The following is a 19,114-nucleotide window of genomic DNA, read 5'->3' on the forward strand; positions in this document are numbered from 1 at the left end:
GTATGTTCTTTATCCATGTTTTGTGATGGCAACTATGGGTAGGTATATATGAATTTCTATCTGTATTTTTGAAGTGATTTTTTGTAGAGATGCATGATCCCTCTTTTACTAGCCATATATCTAGAAAGTTAATTTTTATGTCACTGCTATTCCAGCTGAGTTTTATATTATTTTGGTTATTATTTAATTCTATATAGTATTCTGCTAATGATGTATCATTTCCTCTCCAAACTAGGATGATATCATCAATATAACGATGGTATGCTATAAGTTCTTGTTTTTGATTATTAAATATATTATCTTCCTCCCATTGTGCCATGTATAAATTTGCTATGCTGGGGGCAAATTTTGCCCCCATCGCTACACCTTTGACCTGTAAGTAGTACTTGTTATTATACCAAAAAAAGTTGTGTTTAAGACAGAATTTTAAACACTTGATTAAGTATTTTTTCTGTCTTTTATGTAAATCAGAGTACTTTTCCAATGCCCACTTTGCCGCTTTTATTGCTCCATCATGGTCAATGTTTGTGTACAATGAGGTGACATCAGCTGTACTTAATATACTATCTTCAGTGAGTGTTAAATTTTGCATCAAATGAATAATATGTCTAGTATCCTTCAAATATGCCTTCGTTTGCACCACTAATGGTTGTAGATATTGATCAATATATTCTCCCATCCTTGCCGTTAAAGACTCTATCCCATTTATTATAGGTCTAATTGGTGGATTCTCAAGGTTTTTGTGAATTTTTGGTATTGAGTATATTATAGGCAGTTTACATACTGTTGGCACCAGATACTTTGCTTCTTTCTCATTTAATATGTGTTTTTTCTTTCCATAATTTACTAGCTCTATTAACTCTTTTTTATACTCTTTGTTTGGATTATTCTTAAGCTCCTGATATGTACTTTCATCTTTTAACATGTCCTCCATAGATTGTTCATAAAATGTTTTTGATAATATAACTATGCCTCCCCCCTTATCTGCCGGCCTGATTACTATATTTTTTCTCTCCTTGAGACTTTTAATTCCTTTCTCAAGGTTATAATTATGTTTAAATTTTTTTGTTTGCAATTTTTCTAGATCTTTAGTCACTAATTTTTTAAACGTTGTTATATATGTACTATCACTGGATTTGGGGTTGAAAACAGATTTATTTTTCAGATCACTGTGTTGATATTTTGATATTTTGATCTCCTGATTATGTTCTATTGGGTTTTGAACATAATATTTTTTAATATTTAATTTTCTTATAAATTTTTGTAAACTTATATACATTTCAAATTTATTTAATCCTTTATTAGGAGCAAACTTCAAGCCCTGATCTAATGCGTAGATTTCCTCTTGTTTAAGGGGTGTTCCACTAAGGTTGAAAATACCTTCCCCCTTTATACTCTCCTTCTTTTTTTGTTTGTGTTTTCTTCCTCCTCTGTTTCCCCTCTTTCTACAATGTTTTGATTTGTTTCTACTGGATGTTGATTTAACTCTAAAAAAGGGTTTGGTAAAGGCGTATATGACTCTTCTGATTCTAATGGAGAATACTTGTTTGATAAAGGAAGATTGAATGACTGTGGTGTGTTTCTCATTTGATTGTTAATTGCATAATCTGTAGTATATGCATATGTGTTATCATTCCTGTATTCATTCCTATAATTAGGTCCATAATTTCTGCCTTGATTGTAATTGTATTGGCCCTGATTATAGTAATTTTGATGTCCTCTATAATTTTGACCTCTATTTCCATTTCTAAAGTAAGGTCTACCTCTTGATGGTTGATATGGTGGTGGACCTCTATTTTGGTAATAATAAGGTGTTTGTCCCCTATAGTCATTGTTGGGGTATTGTGTATAACTCTTTTTATTATTATGTACTTCTCTAACCTGTTGTGATGTAAGTGGTTTTTGTGGTACTTGCGATGGTAAGGTAATTTGTTCTTGTTGTTGCATCGGTATCTTTTTCAGTGGTATTTTAGGTGTATGTTGATGGACTTCTTTAGTAGAGTTATTGACAAAATTTAAGGTTTTTTTAGTTGTCAATTTATTATTTTTTTGTTTCGTAATTGGAGTACTATCTGTTGATTTCAATCCTTCTGTCATATCTTGCTGTTGCCATTTATATATTTGTTTCAAATTATATTCTTGCGTTACTTTCTGATATTTTTTCTTCTTCCTATTCTGAATCTCCAAATCCTTATTTTTCACATTTTTTCCTAATTCTGTCATGTATTTGTTAAACTCTGGATGTTCTTTATGTATTTCTACCTTCTCTCTATATTCCTTTAATACATTTTCCAATTTGCGCATTTTTCTCTGCCTTCTCTTTATTAGGAACACTATGAGTTCCATACTCTTCTCACTAAAAAAATTGAACCATTCCATCACATCATCTTCCTCTAACAACCCATCAGCTATGGGTATATCCCATCTTAATTTTCTAGGTATAATTTTTTCTTTCAGATATTTTTCTAAAGTTGTCATATCCCACCATACATTTAGCTTTTTCTCCATAACATGCGTTATCTTCCTAAATAAATTGTGTATATTAACATCTATTTTATCCTCACCTTGAAAAACATTATCTATATCAATGTGTCTATTTTCTAGAAAATTGAAAACCTCCATTGTGTCTACAAACAAATATGTGAGATGTAATTGAATTTAAAATTAAAATAAATACTTGTGAGCCACTGGAAGTATTCTTACACTTAAATTATTTATGTGCTTATATGATAATCATGTGATTATTTTGTAACTGTGATACTTTCTAATTTAATTAATCAAGTGTTTAAATAATTCCTTTATAGAATTAAAATATATTAGATCGCTAGGTACTTATTACACCCTCTCCAGGTGTATGGATGTATATATTAAATGTCAGTACTGTACCGCGCTCCAATATATACAACTCTCAATAATAATAAAAATCTAATTTTCTATAATAATGTTATTAAATAACTCCGTGTATCTTCAATATATCAGTAATTAAATATATTAATCCAACTAAAAATTATAATTGATAACACCATTAATTCATATATAAAAAGTGAAAAAAATTGAAAAAAATGAAAAAATATATTGTGCATATAAACCAGAATAAATATATATGGAAATGACAATTCAGTTCATCAGAGATGCGATGGTATTTAAAGTTCAAACTAATCTGTATGATGGATCAGTGTTCACAGCCGTGAACCTCTCCCTCCTTTCTTCTCTCCTCTCTCCCCAACACAGCCTCCTCAATAGAACTTTTTCCACTGGCTGCTTATTCATCCATGCTCGATACATATAAAGAGAGAAACAGAGACATAGTGTCTTATCCGGGATAAAAGTTATTTATTTAAAGCTATTGGTTTCCCACTCACATGCTCCAAACAAAAGTAGCGCTTTGTGTGCAAATGTATCCAAAAAGTATCCAGATCCTACTATACAACCAGCCTTGCAGGTGTGTCTGCCTTCACTGAATGTGCTTGCCGTTCCTCCGGCAAACAAGCTTATTGATAGATCAACTTGTGTACAACCAGGGTGCCCACACATGGATCGAAGTTTGACTGGACCCCATTGAACTGGCCAAATTTCGATCCATGTATGGCCTGCTTTATTTTAGACTGTCTTTGTAAATCATAGGCTTGTGTAAGAGTCACCATTGACTGACTTCCCAGTTTTTTTCTGTTTCCTGCTGATTCTGTCTACTTATCGCTCCCACTGGTTGTCAGACAGTCAATCTCAACGTTAAGAAATGTAAAGTAATATAGTGTATAAGTAAAGGACAAATTAGGATATTTTTTCTATACATAGGCTGAAAATAGACTGGTCTATCAAGTTCAAATTCTGCACTTTTTGCCTGGAGGAAAAAAAAAATCCTTGGGTAGCTACCAAGGCTGGTCATACATGGCTTGAACTTTAACTGATTCGTGCTGAATTGGCCAAAATTTGAACACTGGATGGCCCTATCCACCCAGATCCACAAAGTTGATTTAAAAATTGACTGAGCTGGATGGAAAACTATCAGCTAAATAGTTATACTGCATCCTATCAGGTTCAGTCACTGTTTGGGTAATCAGGCAGTCGGGGGTGTTGCAGCTGTCTGAATATAGTAACAGACAGTAGATTCCTCCATCCATGCTGTTTACTGTGAATGGGGGAACCAAATCAATTTTCTCTTATTTGGCCTGCGTGTTAATGAAGGGAACCTACAATTGAATGGCTAATGCTTAATGCTACGATGAACCAGGTGAAAGCAGCCCTCTGAGTTTTGTTCTATGTTACCCTGGAAGTGCATTTCTAAGGTTTGTAAGAGGCTGGAAATGTGTCTTTTTTACCTGGGCTAATTATGCAACTATGTAATAGTTCCTTATGTTCTGTGCAATGCCAGCCATACCATTCTTCTTGGGTCCTCTCCATACCACAGCATCATCAGGTCGCTCCAGCAGGAAGCCAACAGACATAAGGGAGATGCTCATCTCTTGGTCCACGAAGACCGGCACCCAGCCACTGTCACACTGGTGGACATCCTTATTGTGAGCATTCAGCATGCGCGGTATGCTGGGCCCACACAAATCTACATCCAGAATTCCAACCTACAATGAAAGCAGAAGGAATGGGACTTCCCATATTACAACCTACAGAAATGACATAGCCATGTATCAAGTTCAAGAATTAGTTAATGCACTACTCAAGGCAAATAAATAGATGACGGCTTTAGTTGAGAACTGTTTTACCAGTCAATGTATTTTTTTTATCTGTTTTCATCCACTGTTGTAAATCACATCATTCAGATCTCACCTATCACTTCATCCTGCTCAGAGGACATGGGTTAAGCATTGGCACACTGGTGAGATCCTTACTATGCTTTCCACCATTTTAGAGAATACATAAACCCAATCAAAAATTTCCGAGGCGTGGCTTGATGGTGGACTGAGCAGCAGCTTAACCCGGCGGCTCCAGTTCTCTTCTCTTATCCTTCAGACATCCTGCACTGAATCCTCACCTAAAACACACAATCCTGCTCCTCCTGATGGTAGGCACCTCACTGAGATAGCCATGGTCAAAATCAGGCAGACTACGGCCCCCTCAGCGGCGGAAAAACTGGCCCGCTTTCATAGGCAAGATGGTGCCGGGTCCACTCACTCTGTCTCCTCCATGCTGCAGCCTCCTGCTCTCTCCTAGACAGAAGCCATTGGATCGGTGAGTGCTTCTTCTCCTGAGCTTTTCACCCTGTCTGTAGCCGTCTCTTCTCCTTTGGGTTTCCCCAGACCCCCAGACTTTGATAATGAGGGGGATACAGATCAGCAACCTGCAGAACCTACACTGTCCCAGATCACGCATGCCACACAAGACTAAACTGACAACACAGGTAGAAACCATTCATGTCGGTTTCTCTCTATTGAAACAAGATGTACAAAACCTGCAGGAGAGAACGGGGGTAGCAGAAGATCGCATTAGTTTCCTAGAAGACACTCTTCATCCTCTGGCTGCCTCAGTGCACTTGGCTACTGATGAAAAGGCGGTTCTTAAGGCAAAACTGGACGATTTGGAAAATCGTTCCTGCAAAAACAACCTGCGTTTTGTGGGATTTCCTGAACGCTAAGATCATCTCCTGAACAGTTCCTTTCTTCCTGGCTAAGGGGCCGCTTTGGAGCCGAAGCATTGACCTCCACCTTTGCAATTGAGCGGGCCCATCGCACACCACTGCGTCCGCCCCCTTCCAGCTCTCCTCTACGCTCCATGGTTGCATGGATGCTCAACTTTCAAGATAAAGTTACGATCCTCCGCATTGCTAGGGAGAAGGGGCCACTCTGTTATAACGGTGCTACCATCTCTATTTATCCTGATTTCTCTGCAGAAGTGAAGCCAACGCGCTTCTTATGCCGCTGTAAAGGATTGCCTCAGAACCCAATGGTCTGCAGTATGCTATGCTCTTTCCAACCAAACTGCGCATCATTCATGATGGGAAAGCTCACTTCTATATCAACCCAAAGGAGGTGATGGCTTGGCTGGATGAACGTTTCAGGCCGGAGCCCAGGCGTAGGTGACTTTAGCTCTGTAAGACTTTCCCGTGCTTTGTATCCACCCCTTTAGGTCGCTACTCTCCACTCCTCCTGAGACTTTGTTTTTGCTCTGGCAATTAATGCTGATATTCCATGACTCATTTTGTGTTGATGCCACCTTGCACACTACTACTCTTACCTACCTGCTCTTTGCCACAATCTGTTTTCAACTCTTTCGAGCTTTTCTCAGACTACTTCACCTGTGCTGACGGATCCTGCTACCTTTGTCTACTACTGAACACTTTTTGTGGTGATGGACTGCCCATTTATGTCCTTTTGGTCCTGCCTCAGGAACTCTCTTTACCCATTCAGAGGATTTGATATCTACTGTAAAAAGCCAACCGGACTTCATCATACCCTCTGACCCGTTAATGGCGAGGCCAGTGGACATTCAAGAGTTAATCGAATCCCAGCTCTCTAAGTTGGGGATGGAAGAGCAGGGTGGGCAGGGAGGGTTTTTGGGGGTTCTTTGTTGGATACATGACGTTTGTTTGTTTTTTTCTTGTTGATCTCACATGGCTTCTTTTCACAGTTTTATTGTCCAACTGTATAGATGTGCTCCATGTTACGTGAATATCTTGTGTTTATATTTATGACTATACTGGTCTTTTATGTCTTTAGTTCTTTCCTGGAACACTAGAGGACTGAACTCACCCCAGAAGCATCATTTGCATTCTCCTCTCTTAAAAAAACATAGACCACATATTTTCTGTCCCCAAGAGACCCATTTAACCGCTTTTCTGCTGCCCTATACCAGATATACTGCCACAAGGCGGCAGGGGTGTGAAAAAGCACGTATATATACGTGATTTTGCATTCACAGCAGTCAATCACCGGGTCATTACTGAGCATCTCCGATGGGGAGGAGGACTGTTTTGTTTATTAACAGTTCTCCTCCCTGTCAACTCAGGCACACTGCTTTGGATGGTTGTGCACAGCACAGCTATCCAAAACAGTGTGCTTATAGTGAAGCACACTGACACAGCCCCCTAGTAAAACACTCACTGCACACAGTTAACCCTTTGATTGTCCCTCATATTAACCCCTTCCTGCCCAGTGCCATTAGTACAGAGTCATTGTTTTTTTTTTTTAAACTGATTACTGTATTGGTGTCACTGGGGATGTCAGTGACACCAAGTCAGTTCCCCCCAGTGTCAGAATGTCCACCGCAGTCCCACTATAAGTTGCTGAATGCCGCCATTACTAGTAAAAAAAAAAAAAGAGAAATTCCAGTATTATATTTGTAAATGCTATAACTTTCAAGTAAACCAATTAATTTACACTTATTGGGATTTTTATAGCAAAGACATGTAGCAGAATACATTTTGGCCTAAATTTATGATGAAATTTGATTTTTTAAATTTTTTTACTGGACATATATTATTAAGATGAACTTGTGACCCACTGGAGTTAGAAATCAATATATTAGATCGCTGGAATTTTTCTCACTCTCATAAGATGTGAATTCTATAAAATCAATAAATAATTATCCGCGCTCTAATATTACCGTGCCAATGCTATATATTATATAATACCATATCAATACCAATGAATTCATATATGCTGTGATAATATCATCCTATCAACTTTCACCTAAATTAATCTTATTATTTTATCCTAGTGCTTAATAAAGCTTAAAAATAAAAAGTGTGTAATTAAATCCAATTATGATATTTATGCAATGTGATTATCTCGTTAAAAATAAATATATAAATTAATACAATTCACTGTGCAAATGTGAAAATCAACTGAATATAAATTAAAAAAAATAATAATGAAAAAATTGTATAAATTCATATGATCCAATGTGCAAATGATGCAAAGCAAACAATAAATTGTATATATATTAGTGAAAAATAAATAAATAAAATAATAAAGATAATTTAAAATATATCAATTCAAAAAGTTCAGCAGCAAAAATGTGCAAAAAAGAAAAGAAAAATGTGCAAAAAAGTTTTTTAGGGTTCAGCAGGAATTAGATATTGGTGATATACTCTCCTTTTCAAGTTGCTTAAGATGATGTGGATGCAAACCTACGAACTATCTTCTGAGTCTATGTAGATATGAGGTTTTCTCCCTCCTAGAGCCTCTCCTTACTTCAATGCTCAATATATCCTCATATGACCCATAGAAGAAAGAAAATGAAGAGATATGGTGCCTTATCCAAGGTATAACAAACACTGTTTAATGTGCTCCCATAATGCACTCACATTGTGTTAAAAAACAACACGCATATAAGAATAAAACCGCAAGCTGTGGTTTTACAGTTGCAAGAAAAAGTATGTGAACCCCTTGGGATTACGTGGAGTTTTGCATGAATTGGGCATAAAATGTGCTCTGAACGTCATCTAAGTCACAACAATAGAAGAACACAGTCTGCTGAACATAATACTACACAAACATTAGATGTTGCCATGGTTTAATTGCACATAACATGTAAACATTCACAGTGCAGGGAGGAAAAAGTATGTGAACCTTTGGACTTAATAACTGGTTGACCCTCCTTTGGCAGCAATAACCTCAACAAAACGTTTCCTGTAGTTGCAGATCAGACCTGCACAACGATCTGGAGTAATTTTGGACCACTCCTCTTCACAAAACTGTTTCAGTGTAGCAATATTCTTGGGATGTCTGGTGTGAATCGCTCTCTTAAGGTCATGCCACAGCATTTCAATCGGGTTGAGGTCAGGACTCTGACTGGGCCACTCCAGAAGGCATATTCTGTACTGTTGCAGCCATTGTTTTGTTGAATTACTTGTATGCTTTGGGTCATTGTCCTGTAGCATCACCCATCCTCTGCGGAGCTTCAGTTGGCGGACAGATGGTCGTACGTTTTCCTGCAAAATGTCTTGATGAACTCTGAAATTAATTTTCCCATCAATGACAACAATCCGTCCAGGCCCTGAGGCAGCAAAGCAGCCCCAAACCATGATGCTCCCTCCGCCATGTTTTACAGTGGGGATGAGGTTTTGATGTTGGTGTGCTGTGCCTTTTTTTCTACACACATAGTGTTGTGTGTTCTTCCCAAACAACTCAATCTTGGTTTCATCTGTCCACAGTATATTTTGCCAGTAGTGCTGTGGAACATCCAGGTGCTCTTTTGCAAACTTCAAACGTGCTGCAATATTCTTTTTGGACAGCAATGGCTTCCTCCGTGGTGTCCTCCCATGTACTCCATTCTTGTTTCATGTTTTCCTTATTGTAGATGTGTCAACAAAAATGTTAGCATGTGCCAGAGATTTCTGTAGGTCTTTAGCTGACACTCTGGGATTCTTCTTTACCTCATGCAGCATTCTGCGCTGTGCTCTTGCAGTCATTTTTAAAGGATGACCACACCTAGGGAGAGTAGCAACAGTGCTAAACTTTCTACATTTGTAGACAGTCTGTCTTACCGTGGACACATGAACATCAAGGCTTTTGGAGATACTTTTGTAACCCTTTCCAGCTTCATGCAAGTCAACAATTCTTGATCGTAGGTCTTCTGAGAGCTCTTTTCTGTGAGGCATGGTTCACATCAGACAGTGCTTCTTGAAACCAGTAAACCCAAAACAGGTGTGTGTTTTTTAAGGGCAGGACAGCTGTCAGCAACACATCCAATATCATCACACTGATTGGAGTCAAGGTTGGCTCACTCCTGGCTCCAATCAGCTCTGGGAGAAGTCATTAAGCTAGGGCCTCACATACTTTTTCCTCCCTGCACTGTGAATGTTTACATGTTATGTGCAATTAAACCATGGCAACATCTAATGTTTGTGTAGTATTATGTTCAGCAGACTGTGTTCTTCTATTGTTGTGACTTAGATGACGTTCAGAGCACATTTTATGCCCAATTCATGCAAAACTCCACGTAATCCCAAGGGGTTCACATACTTTTTCTTGCAACTGTATATAGCAAAAATAGCAATGTTTAATAGCAAAAAGTCAAAAGTATTGTTTTTTTCTCAAAATTGTCGTCTTTTTTTTCTTATAGCACAAAAATTAAAAACCGCACAGGCGATCAAATATCACCGAAAGAAAGATCAATTTTTTCGAAAAGAAGGAAGTAAATTTCATTTTGGGTGCAGCGTTGCATGACCGCACAATTGTCAGTTAAAGTAGCGCAGAGCCATAACGCAAAAAATGGCTTGGTCAGGAAGGGGAGGGCAAGTGGTTAATTGGATCTAAGCTTTTGGCCCTTACACATCATTGGATCGCTAAGTCCTTCCACTCTACCCATACCTCCTACTCCTGTGGGGTTTCTGTGTTGTTGGCTAAATCTCTCCCAGCTGATATTGTCCAAGTGAAAACAGATCCGGCAGGGACATTTGTCATCCTTACCATACAGATTACCTCTCTTATGTTTACACTTGTAAATATCTATATTCCACCTCCGTTCTCTCCTAACCAAACTATCCCTTATGCTCTTGGACTGGGTACAAGTGTAGTCTTACTGAAATATGGAGATGGAAACACCCTGATGTACAACAGTACTCCTGCCATTTTGATTCTTTTCACACCATGTCTTGATAAGGCCTTTGCGCCTGTGACCACACTTCCTCTTGTCTCTGCTGTTTCCTACCTCTCTAGGGGCATTTCAGATCTCTCTTTCCGTGGACCCCCTCTTGCTTCCACGCACTGGATTTACATTGTGGTGGTTGAACCCGCAGCGGTTGGAGGATGAGGTGGTACATGGAGAATGCAAACAGGGTATTGCTGACTATTGGAACGCAAACATAGGCACTGTAGACACTTCCACGGAGTGGGAGGCATTTAAAACTACCCTCCGTGGAACGTTTATGTCTGTCACTGGCATGCCAAGTAAAAATACTCAGATGATATGCACTGAGGAACTGGAGTCAGCCATGGTGATGGCTGAAAGTAATTATGTTGCTAACCCCGATTCCCATACTAGGGCAGAGGGGCTGCTGAAGCATAGAGAGTTTGAACTTCGGCTGTTAGACCTCACTAAAAAAAGATGCTCTATGCTACACAAACATTTTTTGAACATGGTAACAAGGCTGGCCGCCTACTTTCTTATTTGACTAGACATGAATTTGCCCCTACTTCTGTTCCCTGGATATACTTACCTTCTGAAGAGCTGGGTACTGCACCTCTTGAAGTTGCGGATGCCTGTCATACTATACTGATCTTTATGCTACTACAACCCACTACTTCACAGATCAATTGCTAGGCTATTTCACCCTTCTCTCCTTGTCCCCAAGTATAAGAAGGGATCTGGATGTACCTATCTCAGTTGAGGGGGGGGGGGGGGATTCAGGATGGTTGATTACTCTTCAGCAAGTCATACAGGCTCAGTAGTCCTCACTACAGCTGACCTTTTTAATCCTAGGTTGTTTCAATGGCTCCTCACCTTTTTTCTAACAGGATGCAATGGTCCCTCGCTTTTATTTTTCTTTTTAATGCTATAATGGCCAAGCACCTTTTTTCTCTATGTTGCTGCAATGGCCCCTCACCTTTTTTTTCCTAAGCGAATGCAATAGCCCCTGACTATTTTCGAAGATGCTCCAATTGCCCCACACCTTTTTATATTCTTAGTTGCTCCAATGGCCCCTCACCTTTTTTTTGTAAGAGGATCCAATGGCCTCTCACTTTTTTTTTTCTTTTTTAATGCTGTAAAAGGCCCCTCATCTTTTTCTAAGATGCTGCAATGGCTCCACATCTTTTGTTTTTCTTTTACAATATTTTTATTGGAAAAAAGTTTTTAAACAAAGAAAACCGTTAGCATACAAAAATCATAAATGAGGATTAACAAAAGGCCAGACCATTCACATAGCCATAGTCAGATAGCCCTAAACCCTTAGCAGTTAGATACACAGAAAATATACACTTCAAGAACTCAAAGGGTAAGTGATGGTGATATTCAGAGTAGCAACTGAGGCTGATGTGTGTTCATGGCACAGACCGGAAGGCCAAAGCTAGAGTTCAGTGGAAAGCCATCCTATGCAATCGTCAATGCTAAACCTACCCAAAGGGTAGAGCGTTTAGCCTAAGTGAAATCTGTACGCAAGGGGATAAAAAGGTGGTGCGTTGGCCCAGCATGAAAGCAACAGACTGTCGAAGAAGGTGCAGCACAAGTAAGACAAAAAGGAAAAAGGTAAGATAGGAATAGGGAAGGGAGTGAGGGGGCAGTAGGGAAGGGATGGGATCCCTCCCCGGCCTAGTGTAGTTGAGCATATAAAGTGTTCTACAATTTCAGAAAGCGTTTGGGCGGTTTCATTGAGGGGAATTGGTCTAACCTGGCCTGCCAAGTGTGTAAGAATTTGTTGTGGATATCAGTAAGATTTTTGTTTACTAACATACCGTGCACTCATTGTTTCACTTTTTTTTTTTTTTTGTAAATGCTGCAATGGCTTTCCCTTTTTTCCAAAATGCTAAAATAGCCCCTCAACTTTTTTCCAGCATGGCATAGTACCAGTACCAATTTTTTACATGCTTTTTTACCCCTTTTATTTATATGCTGTAATAACCCCTCACCTTTTTAAGATGCATCAATGGCCTCTTACCTTTTTTCCAGCATGGCGCAGTGCCAGTGCGATCTCTGTGGAAATGGTACTCTTACCGACTCCTCCTTTACCCGACAACACCAGGATGATGTGCCGCACATCAGCAAGATTACTGCTCTCTGAAATAGATAACAATATTACTATAATATACTTCAGAATATGATTTGTGAGATAGATTAGGTAAATTCTATGGTGCTCCCTTCATCCACAGTACAGTGACTCTGCTCGCATTCACAAGCCTTAGAACAAGTGTCGATTTACCTGGCGCAACATTTCTTTTATATTTTCCAAAAGAATGCATAATTTAATGTGTTTGCTTGGCCTAAAATTACCTTTAGTGTTTTTTTCTGAAATTTTGCATTTCCTAAACTGTTGCGCAAATATTCCCAAAAATTTGGAACTACCACTATTTAATTCTTTAGAGCAGTGGTCTCTAAAATGCGGCCCGGGGTCCAGATGTGGCCCTTTTCCTGCTTTATCCAGCCCTTGGAGCACTATTCCTTCCACTGACAAGAATGATGCGGCACCATTTCTCCCACTGACACCAATGAAAGGGCACTATTCCTCCCACAGACACCAATGATGGGGCACTGTTCCTCCCACAGACACCAATGATGGGGCACTGTTCCTCCCACAGACACCAATGATGGGGCACTGTTCCTCCCACAGACACCAATGATGGGGCACTGTTCCTCCCACAGACACCAATGATGGGGCACTGTTCCTCCCACAGACACCAATGATGGGGCACTGTTCCTCCCACAGACACCAATGATGGGGCACTGTTCCTCCCACAGACACCAATGATGGGGCACTGTTCCTCCCACAGACACCAATGATGGGGGACTGTTCCTCCCACAGACACCAATGATGGGGCACTGTTCCTCCCACAGACACCAATGATGGGGCACTGTTCCTCCCACAGACACCAATGATGGGGCACTGTTCCTCCCACAGACACCAATGATGGGGCACTGTTCCTCCCACAGACACCAATGATGGGGCACTGTTCCTCCCACAGACACCAATGATGGGGCACTGTTCCTCCCACAGACACCAATGATGGGGCACTGTTCCTCCCACAGACACCAATGATGGGGCACTGTTCCTCCCACAGACACCAATGATGGGGCACTGTTCCTCCCACAGACACCAATGATGGGGCACTGTTCCTCCCACTGACACCAATGATGGGGCACTGTTCCTCCCACAGACACCAATGATGGGGCACTGTTCCTCCCACAGACACCAATGATGGGGCACTGTTCCTCCCACAGACACCAATGATGGGGCACTGTTCCTCCCACAGACACCAATGATGGGGCACTGTTCCTCCCACAGACACCAATGATGGGGCACTGTTCCTCCCACAGACACCAATGATGGGGCACTGTTCCTCCCACAGACACCAATGATGGGGCACTGTTCCTCCCACAGACACCAATGATGGGGCACTGTTCCTCCCACAGACACCAATGATGGGGCACTGTTCCTCCCACAGACACCAATGATGGGGCACTGTTCCTCCCACAGACACCAATGATGGGGCACTGTTCCTCCCACAGACACCAATGATGGGGCACTGTTCCTCCCACAGACACCAATGATGGGGCACTGTTCCTCCCACAGACACCAATGATGGGGCACTGTTCCTCCCACAGACACCAATGATGGGGCACTGTTCCTCCCACAGACACCAATGATGGGGCACTGTTCCTCCCACAGACACCAATGATGGGGCACTGTTCCTCCCACAGACACCAATGATGGGGCACTGTTCCTCCCACAGACACCAATGATGGGGCACTGTTCCTCCCACAGACACCAATGATGGGGCACTGTTCCTCCCACAGACACCAATGATGGGGCACTGTTCCTCCCACTGACACCAATGATGGCACACTGTTCTTCCCACTGACACGAATGGTGGGGCACAATTTTTCCCGCTGACACCAATGGTGGGGCATTGTTTACTCTCACTGACATGGGGACATTTTATTTACCCACTGGCCCCCCTGAAGCCTGCAGGACAATAAAAGGTGTGGAGACATGTAAACATAAGAAATGGCTCTGGCAACAAAAGGTTTAAAATGTAAATAAAGCAAAACTTTTTTTCAAAGTTTTGAATAGAGTGGAGAGGGATTAGAAGCCCTGACGTGTTTTTATTGCCGTCTGTGTCCTTGTAAGGGAGATTTCCCCTTGCTTTTTGTTCTGGTGACCATTATCACTGACCGTGCAGGGTTTGCCAGAACAGGAATAGAGGGGAAATCTTCCAATGGGGACACTAGTTCTGGTGACAACCAGGGATTCCCTCATTTTGAAAGGGATTTCCTCTTACTTCCTGTTTCGGCTCTGGGACAGGAAGTTAATGGATATTTCCCCAATAGGGACAGAAGTGGAAAAAATAAACTGACGAGTTATAGCCCTCTTAACCACTTGCCGCCTATCCATGTACAGGTACATCGCTTGACTTCAAGGGGTTGTACTGGGATGATGCCTGCACCTGCATCTGCAGGCATCACCCCGATATGGTTTTTTTAGAGCTGGCAGTTGGCTCTCTTCTAATAGCAATTGGAGCAGCTAATTAGCAGCTCGATTGCTATTACAAGCAGCGAGAGTGCAAGCCCCCCCCCTCTTCTCCAACCACCTTCCACCACTTGCTTCCACCACTTGCTCCCACCGGGAGACCCGAGCAACCAGCCGACGCGCCCAGGATCAGTTTTGATTGGGTCTCCGCTATGGTAACCTGGAAGCGATGACCTGACATCACTTCCGGTTTACCTGGATGTCATCAGCTCCATTTTCAAAAAAATCAAAAGCATTCAAAAACAGAGATCTTGGTATTATGAATACTTTTGAGGGCAGAGGGGGGATTTGGGGTCTTATAGACCCCAGATCCCTCCATAAAGAGAACCTGTCACAGGCCTATTGCTGTTACATTCCTTGTGACAGCAATAAAAGTGATACATAAAAACTAGAGCAACAGTGTAGAAAGAAAAAAAAAACAACAAAATAAGTGAAATGGCGCTGAGGAAATCCCCTCCCCCCCCCGCCCCCAACAGTGGGGTGAGAGGGGGGGGGTTGATGGGAATCCACGGGGCCACACAGGCCATAGCCGAATATATTATACGACTGACCTGTTTGGATAAAAGTCTTTATTTTCTGGAAGATTGCAACAGTAGAGTACTTGATGTCCCCAAGTCTCACGGGGGGGAGGGGGGGGGCTAGTTTTGTCATTTGCTTAACTGAAAGATGTTTACCTCAGACCATTTTTTGTTTATTGAAACCCATTTGCAACCTTTGATGATCGGCTACAGTTAAGCCAGATGTGGCTGTTACACTTGTTTGTATCCTCTCTCTACACCTTTTTCTTTGATAAAACCAATAAAAACCATTGGAACAGAAAAAGTAAATGAAAGTGCCCCCCGCATGTGTTCGCGCACAAAGGTGAACACGTGCATCGATCCCGCATGCGTGCAAAGAGTGATCGTCCCACACATGAGGTATCACCACCAACGTCAGATCCAGGGCAGCAATTCTAGCACCAGACCTGTTACATTTACGTTGTTTGTCATCATTGCATGGGCGGGCGCAATGTTAAAGCGTGACATGTTTGGTATATACAAGCGTACCTCGGTTTACGAACGCCTTGGTTAATGTAATTTTTGGTTTACGAATGAAAATCCATTGAAAATAATGGCTCGGGTTACAATTTTTTTTTGCAATAAGAAAGGATTAAATTAGTTTTCAATGCATTTACCAATTTTTTATAAATCATGTCCCTGTACAGTACTATATTTAAAGTGCACATCATAAGAGTTGAACAGATTATTATTATTATACAGGATTTATATAGCGCCAACAGTTTGCTCAGCGCTTTACAATATAACGGGAGACAATACAGCAACAATACAGTTCAATACAAGAGGGTTATGCAGGCCATAGACGGGTCATAGATCGGCCGAACTTTCATCCGCACGAAAAATCAGCCGATATTCACGCCGTTAGTGGGGTCAGCCCGTCGGCCATTTTTCGCAGATCTTCTTGTTTACTTTTATCGGTCATGCTGGAAAATCCACGAAACATGGCAGTTTTTCGTGGACATTGGTGACAGCATCGCTGCCAGCAACGACCGGATTTTTCATTTATCGGCCAAAAATTCAGCCGATAAATGACCCGTCTATGGCCAGCCTTAGGAGGGCCCTGCTCCTTGGAGCTTACAATCTAGAAGGGAGGGGCTAGTGGTACAAAAGGTAGTAACTGTGGGGGATGGACTGGTAGGAGGAGCAGAAGATTCCATTATTAGCTGAGGACAGGATAGGCTTCCCTGAAGAGATAGGTTTTCAGAGATCGCCTAAAAGATAAGACTTTTTTCTTACCTCCGGAACGGATTATTTGGTTTTCAATGCATTTACAAATTTTTTTTTAATCATGTCCCTGTACAGCATTTATGCCTTTAAAGTGCACTTTATGAAGAGTTTTGAACAGATAAAAGACTTTTGGTTTACTTTTTTCTGACCTCCGGAACGGATTAACCACAAACCTACAGGGCACTTATACCCCCTTCCTGCCCAGGCCAATTTCCAGCTTTCAGCGCTGTTGCACTTTGAATGACAATTGCGCGGTCATGCAACACTGTACCCATATGAAATTTTTATCATTTTTTTGTGACAGATAGAGCTTTATTTTGGTTGTATTTAATCACCTCTGGGTTTTTTTATTTTTTCTTAAACAAACCAAAAACCACTAAAAATGTTGAAAAAAAAAATGTTTTTTCTTAGTTTGTTATAAAATGTTGCAAATAAGTGATTTTTCCCCTTCACTGATGTACGCTAATGAGGCTGTAGTGATGGGCACTGATAGGCTGCACTAATAGACACTGATAGGTGGCACTGATGAGGAGGCACTGGTAGGTGGCACTGATAGGCATTGACAGGCATCACTGATGGGCACTGATATATGGTACTGATAGGCGGCACTGACTGGCACTGTTAGGCGGCACTGATAGGCGTCACTGATGGGCACTGATTGGCAGCACTGATTGGCATTGATAGGTGGCACGGACGGGTGGCACTGAAAGGCAGCTCAGATGGGCACTGATATGTGGCATTGATGTGCACTGGTAGGCACTGATATGTGGCATTGATGTGGCACTGGCAGGTGGCACTGATGAGCACTGACAGGGCTACACTGATCATCAGGGCACACTGATCATCAGTGCTCTGATGATCAGTGTACATGTCTTCTCCTTGGAATGCCGATTACCGGCTCTCCTCTCGAGCTTTCAGCGTGACAGCTCGAAAGGAGAGAAATGCCGATATCCGGCATTTCCCTGTTTACATGTGATCAGCTATGATTGGACACAGCTGATCACATGACCGAGACGACATCTTCGGCTCCTTCTGTGGATCGGTGATCCGCTGTGTCCGAGGGACACCGCGCACCGCCAATCGGCGCGCGCTCCCGGGAGCCGCGCATGCGCGGTTAGAATGGGAGGACATATGACGTCCTCCCAGAACGAGAGAACCACCTTGCGTCCGTCATATTACTATATGGCAGGAGGTGGTTAATTGGTTTTCAATGCATTTACAAATTGATTTTTAATCATGTCCCTGTACAGCATTTATGCCTTTAATATACACTTTATAAAGAGTTTTGAACAGATAAAAGACTTTTTGTTTACTTTTTCCTGCCTTCCGGAACGGATTAATTGGTTTTCAATGCATTGCTATGGGAAACCGCTTTTCGGTTTACAAATTTTTCGCAATACAAAAAGTCCCGCAGAACGAATTAAATTTGTAAACTGAGGTACGCCTGTATTTACTGTGCGTACATCTTTTATATTTTACAATAAATGGGTTATGTATTGTGGTTTTTTTTTTTTGCATTAAAAGTGTATTTTCTCCCCAAAAATTGCATTAGCAAATCACTGCACAAATACCGCGTGACATAAAAGAAATGGCAAAACCCACCATTTTATTCTCTAGGGTCTTTGCTTTGAAAATATACAATGTTTGGGGGTTCTGATTTTATAGCAAAAAATACCGATTGTTACAAGTGAACAAAAAGTGGCAGAAATGGCCTGAGGCCCAAGTGGTTAATTTGTAAAAAAAAAAAAAAGGCTTGCCTTTAGTTCTACTTCAATGTCCCCTCCCCCCAGCAGCCAGTGTGAAGGGAGAGTAGAGGTCCTGGGCGAGGAGGTACAAGCTCCAGACACAAGGCTCAGGACTCCCAACATCCATGTGACAGCACTGGGCCACTCTAAACCACGGAGCCTCCACACCCCCTGTGCCGTGCTGGAACTTGTCCCTCCACACAGCCTGCAGCCCCTCATATCACCAACAGAGACCACTCACCACCTTCCATGCTGTACAATTACTTCCGCTCCCAACAAAACCAGCCAACCAGCAGCAAGCACAAAGCAACTCTCTGCTTCCATTGGCTAAGCCTACCAGTCGCCGGCGGAAGGACTCATGAAAGGCGGAGAATTTCCGCAGCCAATCACCTTTCACTCATGAACGCAAATACAGTAAACGCAACGGGAAAGGCGTGGCCTTGCTGTAA

The 19,114-nt window shown here is 41.6% G+C and overlaps 1 protein-coding gene across 1 annotated transcript in view; it reads right to left on the reverse strand.

The window, feature by feature from the left end:
* NUBP2 (NUBP iron-sulfur cluster assembly factor 2, cytosolic) overlaps positions 1–19,018 on the reverse strand; it is a 34,543-nt gene extending 15,525 nt beyond the window's left edge. Inside the window, exons 1-3 of the mRNA XM_089682729.1 lie at positions 18,907–19,018; positions 12,551–12,669; positions 4,379–4,577 (exon numbers count right to left, since the gene is read on the reverse strand). Coding sequence (XP_089538855.1) covers positions 4,379–4,577; positions 12,551–12,669; positions 18,907–18,916 — 328 coding nt within the window. The 5' untranslated portion in view covers positions 18,917–19,018. The remainder of the gene's footprint in view (positions 1–4,378; positions 4,578–12,550; positions 12,670–18,906) is intronic.
* Between the last annotated feature and the right edge of the window lie 96 nt (positions 19,019–19,114).

Source organism: Staurois parvus, unplaced genomic scaffold (genome assembly GCF_062004578.1).
Source record: "Staurois parvus isolate SC_StPar_1 unplaced genomic scaffold, SC_StPar_1.0 ptg000018l, whole genome shotgun sequence".
Taxonomy (NCBI): domain Eukaryota; kingdom Metazoa; phylum Chordata; class Amphibia; order Anura; family Ranidae; genus Staurois; species Staurois parvus.